At 35.1% G+C, this 19,848-nt stretch overlaps 1 protein-coding gene across 1 annotated transcript; it reads left to right on the forward strand.

Moving 5' to 3' along the window:
* The first annotated feature begins 771 nt into the window (after window positions 1-771).
* Window positions 772-17,913, forward strand: LOC100369216 (uncharacterized). Its single transcript, XM_085505513.1, has 9 exons — window positions 772-843; window positions 2,476-2,609; window positions 4,652-4,744; window positions 7,561-7,646; window positions 9,568-9,661; window positions 10,110-10,179; window positions 13,951-13,987; window positions 16,128-16,191; window positions 17,655-17,913. Exons 1-9 carry the CDS (start codon window positions 798-800, stop codon window positions 17,811-17,813), a joined length of 783 nt encoding a protein of 260 aa, XP_085361639.1. The 5' UTR covers window positions 772-797; the 3' UTR covers window positions 17,814-17,913.
* The last annotated feature ends 1,935 nt before the right edge of the window (window positions 17,914-19,848 follow it).

The following is a 19,848-nucleotide window of genomic DNA, read 5'->3' on the forward strand; positions in this document are numbered from 1 at the left end:
ACTTGTATAATACCGAATACGTTCACGAATACTGTATTTCCAAAAAACCTATACTTAAGCGCCATATGTCAGTGTGGGTAAGATCGATGAAAGATCTTGAAAAGGCTTCATAAGTTAGTGCTTTTTATGAAAAAGCATCAATATAATTGTAATAGAAAACTACTCGTTTTCCCATATAAAATTATGTTTCGTGTTTCGACATAGGACCACCATTTAAAAAAAATAACAACACTATTTTAGTTTTTAATTCTAGACTTACAGTCATTTTCTACTTTTAACAAAAAACACTATTTCAGTAAACCACTGTAGACTCATGATCGAGTCTGAAAACATAACAAAGTAATCTTGCTATGCTAATACTCTTATATTAAAATTATTTACCCGAATACATTAGTTAAAGAATTTATTTTTGATTTATCGACAGGCCCCTTTCTATAATTACCTGGGGATAGAGAGTTATTATTTTAATTATATTATTATTTTTATATATTACTCTGTAGTAATTAATATTAATTAGAACTAACGAGATGTCATTAACGAGATTTACGACTTTTTTTACATTTATCGGTAACGTTGACTCTAGCTGATTTATTAGATTTTTAACCATTTGACAAACACCACCAATCCACGCCTCCACCACACCACCAGGAATTATCGTGTTTTCCATAGCTTTCGTTCATATTCTTCAAAATTTTGTCATGGGTTTTACGTTTTTCAAGAGTTTCTTGTTCGTTGTGTTAATGCTACTACGCTAGGGGGGTCGTACTACCCATGTGACTTATTTATTCCTTTGCAAGATGGCGTCGCCAATGATGCTAACTGGCAAGGTAGCGATAATCACAGGTAAACACACACCAACTGACAGACTACATTCTCGTACAGTGTGTATTATAGAATGACTACAGTGAACTATTGAGTTCCGATGAAAATTTGGCGATGTGCATACCCACGAGTGTTGTATTCCAATGCCTGGTCTTGTCATTAGAGTGACTGAAACTCCGGTAGTCAATGTTTGGGGGCGTGTTCCGTTAGACGATTCGGCATTCTTAGGTGGTAATTATGCGCCAGTCAATGTAAAACCCGACCGCTAGGGCAACCAAAAAACGACTTGCTTATGATAAGCACCCCCTACCCCATTCCACACTTTCTTTAACCTGGGCCTCTGGAGCAGCTGTGTCCCGCTATTATCAGTGTCCCGGGATTATAGCCCCATACTTGCTCCATAATGCCCGAGGTTGGGCGAAGGGTCGGAGTTGACATTGATTGGTACATTATTACAAGGTTAAACCCTACTATGCAAATTGAGGCCCCCTCACCCCAACCTAACCCCCTATTGTAATACAATATGGCCCTCTAAATAAGTGTCCCAAAGAGGGGTACCACCGGTATATACAGTTGAAATAGAGGGGCAAGGTTAGGATTAGAGTTATGGGTGAGGGGCCCTAAAGAACTCTTACCCACAGTCCATCTATAGGCCGCTCTCGAAACTGACCAAATTTCTTTGAAACAGTACGTGTTGCGGGTAAATAAACGATTCACCCCTGCGGATGAGCGTGCATATCATTAACTTTGTGTTTGGCCCTCTAGAGACGGATTGATAGAGTAACTGTGTCTTACCCAATCATTTTGAATTAGCCGTTTTTTGTTCACTCTAAGATCCCGAGTTATGCATGAAATCAAACATAAAAACAGGACAAACAAAGTTTGGCCTCATTGTGGTGTCAAAACATCACGTGAGATTCAACAAATGTGAAGTATATTCAGGTGTATTTTTATATTTAATAACGTGCTATACACAATTGATGATGGTTACTTTGATGAAATAAGGTTATTTATCTCAATGCAATATAAAATTATTTATTACAATGATCGCTCATTTCAATACGACGCTGTGGGGGTTCATTAATGTTAAAGCAGGAGGGTGTCACCAGCACATAGCGTGGAAATTGAGTCCCAAGCGACGATTACAATACACGCTAAAAACGCAAAGGGTCATGGGTGGACGCTTGTTTGTAAACAATGACACACTATGGCCATCTGACGCATGCGCAGGTGACGACTCCCTCGCTTTAAGTTTGGAGGCTTTTTGTGATGTCATGTAAACTATTAATTTTGATAGTATGGTGGTTTTTAAAAAGTAGTAATAGTAAAATTTAATGTGCAGAGCAGCACATCAAAAGATATTTGCATTACTTGTATTACTTTTATAAATAAACAACATGCAAAAACATATACTTGGATGCCAGATGAAAATTAGACATCATCTCAATGTGTATCTGTATACATGTGGGAAAGCGCTCGATATTTCTGATTATAACACAATCTTGTGTGTACATTGACCTCAGTTAACATCTGATAACAGGACTGCACATGGTGTCAATCGACCAATTAGAATGGTCATCTCAATAATGGTCAATGCACAGTATTATAGTAAGCTTAATTTATATTATAGCATTTTTGTCCTATTTTTAACAGGAGCTAGTTCTGGTATTGGGGCAGCTACGAGCATATTATTTGCAAAACTTGGTGCAAAACTTGCATTAACAGGAAGAAATCAACAACATTTAGAAGACACTGGTAAGCAGTGTGAAGAGCAAGGATGTATTAAGGTATTTCTGATCATATTATTGCATTTTATTTTACAGGAGTCTTGTTTATTAAATTCATTCACAAATAGGGAAAACCTGGTAACTTGTGTGTTATTTTGGTATAGCGCCATCTAGAGTACTGGTGAGAATTCACTTTTTTTTTACCCTACCTAATTATTTCACCTAAATTGACCCCCTTTATACTGTAAAGGGGTTAATTATTCACTGGGTTTTAATTTTGCTTATTTCGCTGACTAGGAAATGCGCTAAATATAAACCCAGTGATTATGTAAAATTTAGCATAGAACACATTATCTAAATGATAAAACGGTGAATTTAATTAAAACCCACTGAATATGCCTGAAATGGTACATCAGTGAAATTTAAACCAGTGATAATTAGTCATTTTACAGTACTGTGGCAATTCTGCATTTGAAATTACCGCCCACCTGTTGAACACTGTCCTGCTCTGATGGCTGATACAAAAATCGTGAATAAAAAAATATGCAAATATTTTACATTTGGGAATTTAAATTGTACATTTTGTGTGTAGAGCTTTTATGGTGCTTATTATTAAAAATAATCCTGCAAGACTGATACTTTCTGACAGGGATGCTGAAATATGAAGTATATACCTGCCATTGTGTTGGTACGAAATTTAGAAAAAAATTATTTAGTCAGTTTTCGAGGTCATAGCATTTAATGGCGGTAATTTGTCATTATGATATCATCTGATGGTCGGACTTCCTGGTTGTGTTTGTTTTTATATTCAAATTGTGCATGTCCTTTGTGTTGTTAGGAGTGGTTAACACAGACATAGTTTAGTATGTTCGCACGTTGAGTGTGAAATTGTCTAGAAGGGTAGATCAAGTTTTCCAAAGCTGCCCTGCTCTGGTCTTACTTTTTCAAAATACATCACAATTTACAAAATAGTCCTGTTTATAGTCTGCATTTTCCTTCAGAAGATTGGGACGAAAATAGCAAAATGTTTTGAGTAAAAACTGAGAATTGACTCAAATTTTGTCAGTTGGCTCCTAAATTATTGAAGAGTATAGGAAAAAAAGTTCAGAAAAATTGTCGCGAGAAAGTCTGGTGGTGAAAAGGTTAAGACATCTATTTTTGACCAGTAAACAAGCGGTGTAACAAGTGTTTAACTACTTCATATGCAGACATCGATGCTACAGAACCCACAATGCAACTTGCTCACTGAGTTAAATGGTAACAAGGCCAGCACGTTACCTTAGTGTAAGGCCATGTGAGGCAGTAACTCATAAGTGAGTGTTGCCTGTACTATGATATTGTCACCACTCTTGACTTGAATACAACTGTGGCAAGGCAAGGTCATCATGGTACCCAAGTGAGGCCTTGCGACAAAGTGCATGCTGTTAGTGCCAACTTCTTAACTTTATTTACTTACTATCTTGAATGAATTGATATATGGAATTATCATAAAAATCTGAAAAGGAAAAAAATTAAGTAAAGGATTTGTTGGATGGAAAAAACTTGTGAAACTATTGAGCATATGACATATTACAAACAGGAATGTGATTTGGAACTTGGAACTTGGTTATTAATTAAGGTAAGTTGGTATATATATATGGGAAAAGAGGATTCTAATATGATTTGGAAACAAATACTATGTATGCCTTGAACTTGAAAACAGAATAGGTCATTAAAACATATCTGGTTAGTGATAGTTAGGAATGTTCATTAATCAAAACAACTGAGCTTAACTGAGCTCAACTGAGCTCAACTTGAGCCAACTTAACTTTTTGTGGGGGAGATATTAACTAATTAATTTTTTTAAACAAGGAAACAGGAACACAGCGCCCTCATGCCATGGCCATGCGCCCCTTTACCCTAGGGAGCAGATAGTCTGGCAACCATAAAATTCTGAATGACCAGGGATCACATGTGGCCACAGTCTTCAACTGATAGTAATTTTGGCCCCAAGGAAGCCATAGAATTCTCCATTTTAACTTAGAATTATCAACCCTATCTCCCCTCTTGCAGATTTTCTAGAAAAACCCCTGTTAACTTATTAAATGTTTTTCACTTTGCAGCCGCTGCTGGTTACTGGTGATATAACATCAAATGAAGTAGTGAAGAATCTTGTTGATAGCACTGTCAACCATTATGGTAAACTTGACATCTTAGTAAGTACTCAGTCAGATATCTCATCTTCCAACATGCAAAATCCTTTGGTTCATCCATTCTTGGTTATCCAAGAATTGTCAGTGTAGTTGTTACATTAAAATACTTTAAGGAAAATTCAATAGTGAAAATAAAATCCAGTGAATATACTTTTTTCCAATATTTTACATTCAACTCAACAACAAAAAATCAGTAAAAAAAATCCTTACATAACACCTCAAAAGTCTTTCAGCAAAAATTAACTCCAGCTAAAATAAATTATTTATATATTATTCATGAAAATCACTGACTAACAAAAAATAACTGTATTGGAAAACAGAAGATTAAAACAAATCCTTCAAAATGTGTGTCTGTAGAATGCATGATACATCTTAAACTCTGGGTTTTATAAACCAATATCTGTTAGTACCAAATACATAGGATTGTGGGTAATTATCTGGCACTGTGCCATGCCATGTATACAACATATGCATAAAATACATTGTTTGCTTACACAAAATAATCACTGCTTGTCACCATAGTTACATATAATTCCAAGATATTTTCTGATTAACTTGTTTCAACGCCATAAAATATAAAAGCTATTAAACTTTTGAGCACAAAAATCAACTTTTGTCACCATTCAAAAAATTTAAACTTGTATAATTTTGTTTATATTTTTTAGTCCCCGTTCGGACGCAGTCCGAAAACGGGGACTTATGTTTTGACCTCCGTGTGTTCGTGCGTGCGTCTGTGCGTGTGTCCGACCCTGTATTTTAGAAATGCCTGGACCAATCACAATCAAACTTCACACATACATCATACATGATATCATACATATGCACGTCAATTTGTTTCATGATCTGATTCAAGATGGCTGAATGGCGGCCATTTTTGTGCTAAAAATCATCAAAATCGAGCATTTCCCGGTTGTTTACAGATGCATTTTGTTCAAACCTTGTATATATGTTGGACATTATAGGACCTTGATGCACATCATTTTGTTTTACGATCTGATTCAAGATGGCCGAATGGCGGCCATTTTTGTGCTAAAAAATCATAAAAAGCAACCATTTCTCGGCTGTTTACGGATGGATTTTGCTCAAACTTGGTATATACATTAGACATTATGGGACCTTGATGCAAATAATTTTTTTTTTCAGATAACATTCAAAATGGCCGACTGGCGGCCATTTTGTATTAATCAATGTGGTTCTCGTGCCATATCCATATCTTGTTTTGACTGATTATGTTCAAATTTTAAATATTCATTATACATCATGTCATAGATATATTGGTTTGACGATCCTATTCAAAATGGCCGAATGGTTGTCATTTTTGTACTAAAAAATCGTCAAATATCAAGCATTTCTGGCATTTATGGATGGATTTCGTTCAAACTTGGTACATACATTAGACATTACAGGTTCCTGATGCACGTCATTTTATTTTTCAGATCGGATTCAAAATGGCTGTCTGGCATCCATTTTGTTTTAATGAATGGGTTTCCAGACCCATATGTCTGACTTGTTTTGTCTGATTATGTTCAAATTTTTAATATTCATTATACATCATGTCACAGATATACGGATATATTGGTTTGATGATCTTTTTCAAAGTGTGCTATTTTTGTGCTGAAAAAATCCTCGAATATCAAACATTTATTGCATTTATGGATGGATTTTGTTCAAACTTATAACACACGTTAGACATTACAGGTTCCTGATGCATGTCATATTAGTTTTCAAATTGGATTCAAAATAGCTGACTGGCGGCCATTTTGTTTTAATGATTGGGCTTCTAGAGCCATATCTCTTAAATGCTTTGACTGATTATATTCAAATTTTATATATTCGTTATACATCATGTTATATATATATAAATACATGTATTCAAAATGGCTGATTTTGAATGCTGTTCCAGAGCAATATCTCTCAATATGGACAAGTACTTGTTTGACGATCAGATACAAATGTCAATCATTTTAATGTTAAAAAAATCATATTCCTGACATGGTTATATTCCAGCTATATTACTATAAACATAACTATATATCTTAAATTTGATAACTAATGGGGACTGTGCCATGCATGGCTTGTATTTTTTAATTTTGATCAAAAGCTGTAACAAATATAAAATGTCTATTTTTTACCAAATTTATTAAGCAAATAATAGAGTAATATTTAACAATAGGCAAAATGTTGCTCTGAAATTTTGCTGAGGAAAATGATAGCACTGAGACTCATCATGTTGTCAATAATCTTATTGTTTACCTAATGTTAAGTTTTGACATAAGGAAGATGATGAGTTTTTATAAAGAAAAAACACTAATAAGCATTTGTTAAAAAAAATAGAATATTTGATGAAAGGGACGACAAAGTGATAGGCAAAATATTCACAGAATGCATGTACATCGGTATGGTCATGCGACTTGTTTGTCTTTGCAAATTTAGCACCGAAAAACCTTGTGATTTTGTCTCAAAAATCGAGTGTATTTGAATACAAAACGCATGAATTTATCAAGCTTATGATTTGTACCAAAATTTCCACTATACGTAATACAGCTAAATTTGTTTACCTCGCATTTAAAAAACAAGACAAACTTCTCAGAGTATATTAATTATTTTGTCGTCTATATAATGTATTCCTTAAACTATTGTATACCTAATGAGTCTATTGTACATTTGGGCCAGAGGTCTACATGTATAGTATGGAATAAACATACTATACTAGATATGTGTGAAATTAAATAGAATGTTTTTGAGAAACTATTCAATGAGAAAATGTTGTAAAAATAAGGCTTAAGGGCATGTGGCTGACTGTACATGTTTGTTTACAGGTGAATAATGCTGGAATTATTGAGTTAGGTACAATAGAAACAACAACATTGGAACAGTTTGATAAAATGATGGATATTAATGTTAGGTATGTATGAATTTATATTTAATAATTTTTAATGTTTATCTTTTTGTCTTTTTTTGGTTTGCGTTGATCTGTGCAGCAATCAAAATCAACGTTTTTTATTTTTGCTGTTGACTTTGTTGAGCGGAGCTTATCCTACAGTGTATGAGGGATTGTCTCTTGTTGTCCCAGTCAACTTTTTCAGTTTCTTCTTAAAAACTATAAGTCTGATTGCTTTGGTACTTGGTGTGCATGTACCTCTTAAATTTGTTAATTTTGTGATTATATCTCATTTCTCTAATTTTGATGAATATTTTTGTCATTTTTGGTAAAAAGTGTTGAAAATTGCAAGTCCGATTGCTTTGATATTGAACATATAAGTACCTCGGGTTGACCAATCTGTTCATCTTGTGATGAAATCTTCAATTCTCTAATTGAAACGTGCATTGCTAACAACGGAGCTATCTCAGCCGAGAGATTGCTTGTGTTAATATCTCACGCATATGTGGCATGCCAAACACCACAGGCAATAAAGATTTGAGTTATGACATTACCTTAAAAATTTGCGCATTCTTGTGTAAAAACGTTCCAATTTCATCTGCATTTGGGGGATTGATTTTGCCATGTGATTGTCAATAGCTCATCAGAATGCCAGAAACCAGGGAAACCTGAGAATAAATTGTGCGAGCTAGAAATCAATATGTGAATTACAGATGTACTTCTAATAGTAAATACAGTATTCTTAATTTGTACTTCATGCCTCCAAAACATACCCTCAGCAGCCAAGACTTCTATCTAGCTTTCTTTGATTATTCAGTATTTCTACAAATGGTCATTTTTAGTCCCCGTTCGGACGCAGTCCGAAAACCGGGACTTATGTTTTGACCTGCGTGCGTGCGTGCGTGCGTCTGTGCGTGCGTCCGGACCTGTATCTTAGATATGCCTGGACCAATCACAATCAAACTTCACACATACATCATAAATGATATTATACATATGCACGTTAATTTGTTTCTTGATCTGATTCAAGATGGCCGAATGGCGGCCATTTTTGTGCTAAAAATCATCAAAATCAAGCATTTCTCGGCTGTTTACAGATGGATTTTGTTCAAACTTGGTATATACATTAGACATTATGGGACCTTGATGCAAATAATTTTGTTTTTCAGATAAGATTAAAAATGGCCGACTGGTGGCCATTTTGTTTTAATGAATGTGATTCTCGTGCCATATCTCTGACTTGCTTTCACTGATTATGTTCGAATTTTAAATACATCATGTCATAGATAGACAGATATATTGGTTTGACGATCCTATTCAAAATGGCCAAATGGTGGCCATTTTTGTGCTAAAAAATCATCAAATATCAAGCATTTATGGATGGATTTCGTTCAAACTTGGTACATATATTAATCATTACAGGTTCCTAGTGCACATCATTTATTTTTCAGATTGGATTCAAAATGGCTGTCTGGTGGCCATTTTGTTTTAATGAATGGGCTTCTAGACCCATAATTCCGACTTGTTTTGACTGATTATATTGAAATTTTAAATATTCATTATACATCATATCATATATAAACATGTATTCAAAATGGCTGATTTTGAATCCTGTTCCAGAGCAATATCTCTCAATATGAACACGTACTTTTTTGACGATCAGATACAAATGTCAATAATTTTACTGTTAAAAAATCATATTCCTGACATGGTTATATTCCAGCTATATTACTATAAACAAAACTATATATCTTAAATTTGATAACTAACGGGGACTGTGCCATGCATGGCGTGTTGTAATCCTTCCAGAGCTGGTATATATTTTTACAGATTTACCATTGGCTTTGAACACCAGGAAAATCAATTACATTCAAAAGGTTATAATCTTGAAGGACATGAATGGTAAATACAAATTCTTACTTGGTGTATGATTGTTGCTATTTAGGTCCGTTTTCAACTTGACATCACTATCTGTACCTCATCTTATAAAGTCCCAAGGCAGCATTGTAAATGTTTCCAGTGTTAATGGTATACGAGCAGTAAGTATGTCATTTATTACATTTGGCAAAAATTAAATGTTTCCGGCAGCGGTGATTGATCTATGTTCGATTAAGGTTGTGGACCAATTTTTATGATATTTTTAGGACAGTTTGCTTGAAAGGATTCTTCACCATTGCCAAATAACAAGAAGTTCACTTTCATGAATTTTTTCGGGGGGGGGGGGGGGGTAATGCGCTAATTTGGCACAATTTTCAGAGCCATGCTTTTATATTATTTGCAAAATTAATACTTTATTTGACTAGGAGAAATAGCAAAGTGGACCAGTGCCAGATTTGCTCAGAGGAAAGAAGGGACCCCATCTAACAACACATTTGTATACATTGAAAGTACCCCTCAGCTCCCTCTCCTTGAATCAACACATCGAGTAGCCATGCAACTTACACAAATTCAATATCACTAAAAGCAGTTTTTTAATATCTCTGACAGTTTCCTGGAGTGTTAGCATACTGTACATCAAAGAGTGCTGTGGATCAAATGACAAGATGTGTCGCACTTGGTGAGTGGTTAAAAGTCAGCTCTGCAAACAATATAATCCAATCACAATCCTCTTGTCATCTGTGGAGTAAATTTTGTGATTCTCTTTTATTCTATACAATGCAGCCCTCAAAGTTAAATTTTTTCCTAGTAGTCATTGGCCACTTCAAATTGTTGGTGGCCAGCTGAAAAATTTGATAGCCAAGTACAAAATTGTTGGTTGCCAGAATTTATTTTTTTACTAAAATACATAATAAACTACACCAAAACAGAAATTTGTGTTTTTTACAGATACAGTGAAACCTGTCAAAACCGACCCCTGGATAAACCGACCTACTGTCAGAACCGACCGATTTATGTAGCCCCGAAATTTCTCCATAGACGCCTATGTTAAAACAACCTGTGAAATCCGACCACTGTTTACTCCGAACACCGACCGCATTGATCGGTCCCAAGTCCAAAATTCACACTGAATACATCGACCATCCGACCAGTTGCACCACATCCGCTGTCTAGTAATTCGGTCTGCCCGACCTAAAAAGTGTGCATTGTGTCCAAATTCCGCAAACGTCACAGAAACAATACCAAATCTCACACTACAAGTAACGTCCCGTGTAAAACAATGGCAACTGATTACATTTTTCACACCACACGCCCACGCATCGCGTGGTGTCTGGACAGTATAATGACCCCGGATATAAACAAATGATCGGGGTCATCACCTTCAATTGCGGTGAAGCACACTGCATTATCACTTCTTCAACGCTCAAAAGACATTGAGTTTTCTTCTTTCCATAACGATTCTGATCGACAATTTTGTGCTTTCGAATGTTTCCGTAAAGGGGGCTTCAAGATTGAAATTTATGATGACGAAGAAGCAGACGACAACAAATAATTCGGAAACCTTATTTAGCAAGTTGCAGACCCGCAAACACAGTGTAGCGTTGTAGAATACCTCCACTTTGATGAACGTATACCGACTGAAGCAATGTATGATGGCGAGTGGGAGCAACAGATTGTTGAGAATTTTATTGCAGACAAAGAAAACCATGAATCTATAGACAACAATGACATAAATTGCAACGACAGTCAAATTATTGACCCCCACAACGACAGTGACTTGACGCATGGCGATGTGCTAGACATGTTGACAAGATTACAGAACAAAGACTCCAGTTACTTGACAGATATCCAAAATTTCATAATTCGAACGGAAAACAAAATCGTTGAAAAAAAAAGATGTTCTTTAAAGTAGTCAAAAGTTGATGATTTTTTACATCATAATTTGATTCATTGACTCACAGTTGAGGGACTGTGATTGACTTAACAGCAAAATCGACTGTCTGCATAAATTATTATAATTACATGTAGCTCACGTGAACTTACGTTGTGATGTCATCCAAAATGGACGCCTTCAGTTACGATACACAATACTTACCCGGTCTGTTCGAATAGTTATTTTAATGTTAATTGATGTCATGTACATACCATAATATTTTTGTCTTGTTTGGTAAATTATTTTATGGAAACAATACAATAAATGCACATTGTAAATACATGTAGAATCACCGGAGGCAAACTCCGATGTCTTTCATTTGTCCCGTGTTTACAGCACATGTAATTGTTTCAATCAAAGTCACGCCCACCCTGAATAAACCGACTCCCTCTGAAAACCGACCATAGATCCCAGTCCCAGTCCCAGTCATGGTCGGTTTTGACAGGTTTTACTGTATATATTTAGACATACATTATATACCTGGTGGATTCATTCAAATCGTCCCTATTCACAAATGACACATTCGTACCACAATTCGATTTATCCCAATTCATTTTCATCTCATTGCCTTTGGTTAGACTTACAATGTACGATCTAGTGCAGGGTGATTTCTTTTATATATTAGTAACTAGGCAACACCCGATATTCAGAAATAAACAATTTTTACCATGATTACTATTTTTAAGAACATCAATTAATTACTGTAACTGATATAAATCTGGAATCTGTTTATGTATATAAAACACCAGTTTGACGTTATACATTAAATTGTACAATAAACCTGAATTCAAAAATTCACCATAATTATCAACCATTTTGTATAACTAATTGTAGAACACTAATTGTTTTTTAGTCCCTGTTGTGCAGAGTCTAAAATGAGAATTATGTTTGAGCTTTGTCTGTTCACCCATACATCAACGTTTCTTAGACATGTCTGATCCGATTTGGTTCAGATTTCGTAAAAATACAATTCATGATGAGATACACATGCACATTAATTTTTTTTTCGCTTGTTGAAATTTGACTATTTTAGTCCCAAAAAACATTTTTCGGGCATGCCTGAGCAGATTCATTCATCATGTCACAGCTATACACATGTTTTTGTTTTACTATCTGACTCGTGATAACCAATGGCAACCATTTTAAAGTGCCTGTGAAATGGCTGCGATTTTCACGCCTAAAATTATCCATTGATACATAAATATTATTAATTTTTATGTTTCTAAGCATGAATTATTTTTTTTAAGTGAAAAAATGTGTTTTAAACTCAGTCTACGGCAACTTTATTTTTGTGTATTTTAAAACGAGGCTCCTCATTAGCTTCTCATTTGCATACAGAAATTCCCCTTGTGACGTCAGAAGGGGAAGTCGCATGGCAGCTTGCATTGCCGATACGTGTAAATAAGGCAAATTTCTTGTGCAGTTTTCTCGTCTTTGACTAAATTGTCACTTATGTACTTGTTCGTCGAGGAAGAATGGACCATAATGAACACATAGTATCAATTTTTGTTGCATGGGGTCGAGTTAGATGCGAAATATGTTCGTTCTGGTGTAGCTGGTCACCGTGATTGTCACAGACACCGGCACACGTTTGTGCTGTGTAATTTCCTGTTTGCCCGACGCTTCGTTTTCGTGTCACTGTCAGAATTATTGCTACCTTTTACTTAACACTGAGGGACTAAATGGTCTCTATAAAACGATAATCAGGATCGCAAAAAAAGTCAACTCATTTGAAACACTTGCCGGACATCTCTCTCTCTTCTGAAATCCGCCTCGGTGATCATGAGCTGGTCCGTAATCTATTTCTTTCAAAAGAGTTGCACCAGGTTTACGTTGTCGGCGTTTCTCTTTAAACCTAGTTGTGTTTTTTTTCATGAACGAGGACAGTTTTTCCAAAACAAAAAAAAGAATCTGAGGTTAAGTGGCTTTCGTCCACTGATGTCTCACCTTCGGATCGATTAGAAATGTGTGAATACGTACACTATGACTACACGTTTCACTGCAACTGCCCACAACACAACATCTAAAAACTCTCTCAAAAAAAAAAAAAAATAGACAAAAAAAAAGAAAAAAACGCCGACCGAAAAATGTATATCATTTAAAAGTATACTGAATGACCAGTGTTATTACTGCTCAGGGGTATGACTTACTCTCACATTTTGTCATTTGGTGGCGCACTTTCGGCGAGAGTCGGAAAACCGGAAACTGTCAACTGTTTCAGGATAGGTGGGCGTGGCTACAACACGAGAAATATCCCAAATTTACTTGGATACGAGTATTCATTTTCAGCAAAAAAATCAATACTGCCCATTTCAGTGAACTCATATGTCATTATATGACTTGTGTTCAAAACTTATTTTGTACTCTCTAATGTTAACTCAACTAAATATACAAACAGGGAATATGTAATTGACAATGACTTATAATATTGCTTATTCACTTTTTTTATATTTGTATTTATATAAGTCATGTTTCTATTTGTGTTAACAAATATTTGAAACATATCTTCATTTCCAGAACTAGCTTCCAAGCATGTCAGAGTGAATTCAGTAAAGTAAGTATTCTAGTTGGTTTCATTATGTGTTCCAGTTATCAGTCTTATAAGTACAAGTGTGATGCAAACCTTAGATTCAAGCCTTTTTAGTCCCCGTTCGGACGTAGTCCGAAAACGGGGACTTATGTTTTGCCCTGTGTGCGTCCGTGCGTGCGTCCGTCCGTCCGTGATCACCTGTATCTCGAACATGCATGGACCGATTAAGTTCAAACTTCACTCATACATCACACATTATATGGGACATATGCACATGCATTTTTCTCATGATCCGATTAACGATAGCCGAATAGCGGCCTTTTAAGGCCGAAAATGCATCAAAATTGCACATTTTCACCATTCCAGACCCGGATCTCAGTTATGCATGGACGGATTTTGTTCAAATTTGGTACATACATTAAACATAATAGGACCTTGATGCACGTCATTTTTTTTTTTGGATCGGGTTTGAAATGGCCGACTGGCGGCCATTTTATTTTAAAGAATTCAGTTCTGGATCCGTATCTGAGACATGCTTGGATTGATCGAGTTCAAACTTCACACACACAAGGTACATCATGTCACAAATATGTATGTGCATTTTTTTCATGATCTCATTAACGATAGCCAAATGGCGGCCGCTTTAAGGCCGAAAATGCATTGAAATCGCACATTTTCACCATTCCGGACCCGGATCTCAGTTATGTATGGACGGATTTCGTTCAAATTTGGTACATACATTAAACATAATAGGACCTTGATGCACGTCTTTTTTTTTTTCGATCAAGTTCGAAATGGCCGACTGGCGGCCATTTTGTTTTAAAGAATTCAGTTCTGGATCCGTATCCAAGGCATGTCTGGATTGATAGAGTTCAAACTTCACACACACAAGGTACATCATGTCACAAATATGTATGTGCATTTGTTTCATGATCTCATTAACGATAGCCAAATGGGGGCCGCTTTAAGGCCGAAAATGCATTGAAATTGCACATTTTCACTATTCCGGACCCGGATCTAAGTTATGCATGGACGGATTTCGTTCAAATTTGGTACATACATTAAACATAATAATGCACGTCATTTTTTTTTTTCGGATCAAGTTCGAAATGGCTGAATGGCAGCCATTTTGTTAAAGAATTCAGTTCTGGATCCGTATCCGAGACATGTCTGGATTGATCAAGTTCAAACTTCACACACACATGGTACATTATATCACAAATAGATATGTGCATTTGTTTCATGATCCGCTTAACAATAGCTGAATGATGGCCATTTTAAGGCCTAAAATGCATCAAAATCACGTATTTTCACAATTCCGGAACCGGATCTCAGTCATGCATGGATAGATTTTGTTCAGATTTAGTACAATGTGTTGTACATATGCAGGTGCATTTCGGTCATGATCTGCTTTGAATGTATATGTCACTCAAATATGAACGGAACGGGGACGTGTCATTGACAATGACTTGTCTTAATTAATTAATTAACAATTGTTTATGAAAAAATTTGAGCAATTAATATCAATACTGGTGAGGGAAAGAGAATATATGCATAACTGTACCGCTTTAATGCATCTTCACCGTGACCAGCCATGATTCATTTATTCAGCCATTGCTTCACCATATACCTTGGCAGAATTCCCACTTAAGTCTGTATTTATTGTTAGTGAAATACAACTCAGCGCATCCTCTAGTGCATTTCCATGGTAAATGGAACATGAAATAAATTATATTGATGCGTTTCCCTGGGAATGTCACATGTTGAAGACAGTTGAGCTATGATGTGATATAAGATGGCAATATTTATTGACTTAGTTTTAAAATGGATGAAAGTTGCTGTTACAAGAATGCTGATTGATGGATCTAGCTTCTTGGTGCGCCCAATCAAATCATTCAATTTAACTGCGATCAAATTTCCTAACATGATCACACATCTGTTTGTAGTGGCGGCCGTGAATTGTCCGCTCCATTGCAACCGTGCTTATTGGATGATGGCTTTAATGATAGATTGGAATATATCTATACATTTATAATATCATATCAAAACTTTATTCTGCAGAATAATTAACTGATCTTCTTAACTGACAGTTTCTATAACACATACATATATAATATTCTACATCAGTGATTAAACATGACCATCTCAACATATTTTTTTACAGTCCTGGTGTAACAAAAACTGAACTACAAAAAAGAGGTGGTCTTGATGAAGAAGCATATGCAAAGGTAAAATAGAATGACATAACTATGCTAAAATAAAATGGTTACACATACATCATACATAATATTATACATATGTACCTCAATTTGTTTCATGATCTGAATCAAGGTGGCCAAATGGTGGTCATTTTTGTGCTAAAAAATCATCAAAATCAAGCATTTATGGATAGGTTTGTTCAACCTTGGTGCATACATTGGACATTATGGGACCTTGATGCTTGTCATTTTGTTTTTCAGATCTGATATAAAATGGCCAACTGGCAGCCATTTTGTTTTAATGAATGCAGTTCTAGTTCCATATCTCTGCCATGCTTTGACTGATCATGTTCAAATTTTATATATTCATTGTAGATCATGTTATAGAAATACAGAAATATCTGATTCAAAATGGCCAAATTGCAGCCATTTTTGTGCAAACAATTCATAAAAAATCAAGCATTTCTGGCATTCTGGAACCAGATTTGGTCATTTATGGATGTATTTTGTTAAAACTTGGTACATACAATGTACATAATACATTAAGGTCCCTGATGCACGTCATTTTATTTTTCAATTCTGATTCAAAATGGCTGACTGACAGCCATTTTGTTTTAATGAATGGGGTTTTAGAGCTTTTTCTCCTACATAATTTGACTTATTATGTTCAAATTTGATATATTCATTGTACATCATGTTATAGATATACAGATGTATTCAAAATGGCTGACCAGTGTCAATTTTGTTTTAATTAATACTGTTCCGGAGCAATATCTCTCAATATGGACAAGTACTTATCTGACTATCAGATACAAGATGACTGAATGTCACTCATTTTAATGTTAAAAAATCATAATCAGGCATCAGATTATCGATTTGTATCTCTAACATGTTTATGTTTCAACTATAAACAAAGCTATATACATCTTAAGTTGATATCATGGCTTCTGAAAATTGTATTTATCTAGTTTCTAGAGGATCTTTGTTATAAGACAGGCCAGGATAACTAAGAAAGCAATTGTATTATGCATAATAAAACAACATGACGTCAAATTATTGAGATATATTTATCAGACCTCCTATGTATGCATCTGTAAAAGTGCTCCCGTAAATCACATTTTCTATTGATAAACAGAGGCTATACAAGTCACGCCATTTTTATTAACATTAAAGAATCATGCATATGGATGAGAACATTTCATTTTTAGTATTGAATTATACATGGATTAGAGTTTATTATGAAATGCAAAAATTCAATTATTCATTTTATGAAACAATGAAACGTGCATCTACACTGGTTGTTTTACTTAGTACATACAATAAATAACAATTGCATCATATTAGTTGTTTTAATTAGTCATCAGATGATTACTGGTGTGTGTCTTCGTTATTAATTTATGATAAATAATAATCCGATTTGGTTGACAGTATGGAGTATCAAACAATATTATGTATTTGTTCAAATTGCATCTTAAAAGGATATTTTTTCTTAGTTTTTAGAAAGAAGCAAGACGACCCATGCCATGGGTAGAGTCGGTGAACCAGATGAAGTTGCCAGTACCATTGCTTTTCTGGCATCCGATGCTGCTTCATTTATCACAGGAGTGTCCATACCTGTAGATGGTGGAAGACATGCCATGTGTCCTAGATAAATAAACTATATTCCATAATTCAATCATTATAATAATTTTATTGTATCATTAAAAATACATAGTTTCTATCAATTAATAAAAATAAATATAAATGAAAAAAGTCATTTGTTCATTTGATTTATCTGAAACAACATTTGTTCCTATAGAGGGCAGTATCATAAGTATCACTATCTGCATGTGTGCTAAAGTCATCTCTTGTTAATAATACAATCAAAGTTAAGTTAAGTTATGTTTATACGAACTAGTCCCACCAAGTCGTGCCAATACTGAATCACCAGGAATGGAAACACATAATAATGAATCACCAGGAATGGAAACTCACAATAACAAATCTCCAGGAATGGAAACACAATAACGATTCACCAGGAATCAAAACACACAATAATGAATCATCAGGAATGGAAACACACAATAACGAATCACCAGGAATGGAAACACACAATAATGAATCACCAGGAATGGAAACACACAATAACGAATCAGCAAGAATGGAAACACACAATAATGAATTGCCAGGAATAAAAACACACAATGACGAATCAGCAGGAATGGAAACACACAATAATGAATCAGCAGGAATGGAAACACACAATAATGAATCGCCAGGAATAAAAACACACAATGACGAATCAGCAGGAATGGAAACACACAATAATGAATCAGTAGCAATGGAAACACACAATGAATCAGTAGCAACGGAAACAAACAATGTCGAATCTCCAGGTGTTAAACGACCCCGTTAATGAATAACATAAATAGTATAAACTGCCCTGTAAGTAGGGTAACTATTTTGGCCGGGCACATCACGTGGTTTGTTATTTACAAATTTCTTTTGCAATCAATCGTCACGGCTAAAAGCATGGATTCCCGGGATGTACGTTTTGTAATCTCCGCTATCGCATGAAAATACACTTGAAAGCCTTGGCGCTACAAGAAAGTGCGAATTCCAGAGGCTTCACGTACTTACGCATTAAAGTAAAATGAGAGTTTTATATCAAAAAGGGCGTTCATTTGCATTCAGTGGGCAGTCAGTGGGGCGTCTTGAGTGGTAAAATTGGAACCTTTTTTGTGGCGTTTAAATATACACGTCATGAATATTTATAGTTATCTAAGACTATCGTATCTTGTTCAGGAATTATCACAGTCAATCCCGAGAGCAAATCTTTGTCGCTGATTTAGTCGCCATCGCGGTGGACTGTTTGGGCAAATCACATTAAAAGCGATATAAAATCTGTCTGTATAATGCAATCTCTCCGCTGCTGTCGAAACAATAGTTCACCCGGTAATTAATTCTGATTGTGAAATAGACAGAATACACACAGTTGAGAATCTGTGATTTATAAATCTAAAAATTTGTACTGGGGTCACAATGAATAATTTAGCAAAGTTTCAAGATTTTTTTGGTCAAATGTGTGATAATCGCACTCCTCTTCAATTTAGTGTATAAATAACTAATGCCTCATTTGCCGTGAATATCAATATTTCTTTGAGTTTCTGCGATCATTTTTGTAAGATATTTCATCAAGAGTTGTAATTTAAGAGTATAAGGAGGAAGAATATATTAGGTATTGTGATATAAAATATGCACTCTTAACGCAGACTTGTACAGACACCGTATAAGTCTGTATAAGTCTATAATATATGCGTTCTACAGAGTTCTGATTTAAAAAAAAATTGGCCCCTAGGGACAAAGCTATGAAACTAAGCTGGCTTAAACTATTTTATATATAGGGGTGCTCGAGGTAAACAGCATATGCATGTAGTGTATCTGCGTGTAGATTGCAAATATATCCAGCCGGGTTCAACTATTCCATATGTAGGGAGGGGCCAGGTTATTAACTGCAGTACATTGTTTTTTAAATAGGAAATGTATTCAGTCGGTTTCAACTATTCCATATGTGGGGCCGTTAGAGTTATTAATTGTAGTTTATTTGTTTTTATATTGGAAATGTATTTTAACTCATTGTTCAGTAATACACAGTGCTGTCATAATATCAACTGTTGAGTGTTTTATTAAATAGCACGTCTATCCATC

Source organism: Saccoglossus kowalevskii, chromosome 11 (genome assembly GCF_978046115.1).
Source record: "Saccoglossus kowalevskii chromosome 11, keSacKowa6.1, whole genome shotgun sequence".
Classification (NCBI taxonomy): Eukaryota; Metazoa; Hemichordata; class Enteropneusta; family Harrimaniidae; genus Saccoglossus; species Saccoglossus kowalevskii.

Bases quoted from the DNA above. Each gene is read 5' to 3' on its own strand.
- LOC100369216 (XM_085505513.1), top strand. From the start codon at position 798: ATGGCGTCGCCAATGATGCTAACTGGCAAGGTAGCGATAATCACAG. The intron at 844-2,475 runs GTAAACACACAC...TATTTTTAACAG, and splicing joins CAAGGTAGCGATAATCACAG to GAGCTAGTTCTGGTATTGGG. The intron at 7,647-9,567 runs GTATGTATGAAT...GTTGCTATTTAG, and splicing joins ATGATGGATATTAATGTTAG to GTCCGTTTTCAACTTGACAT.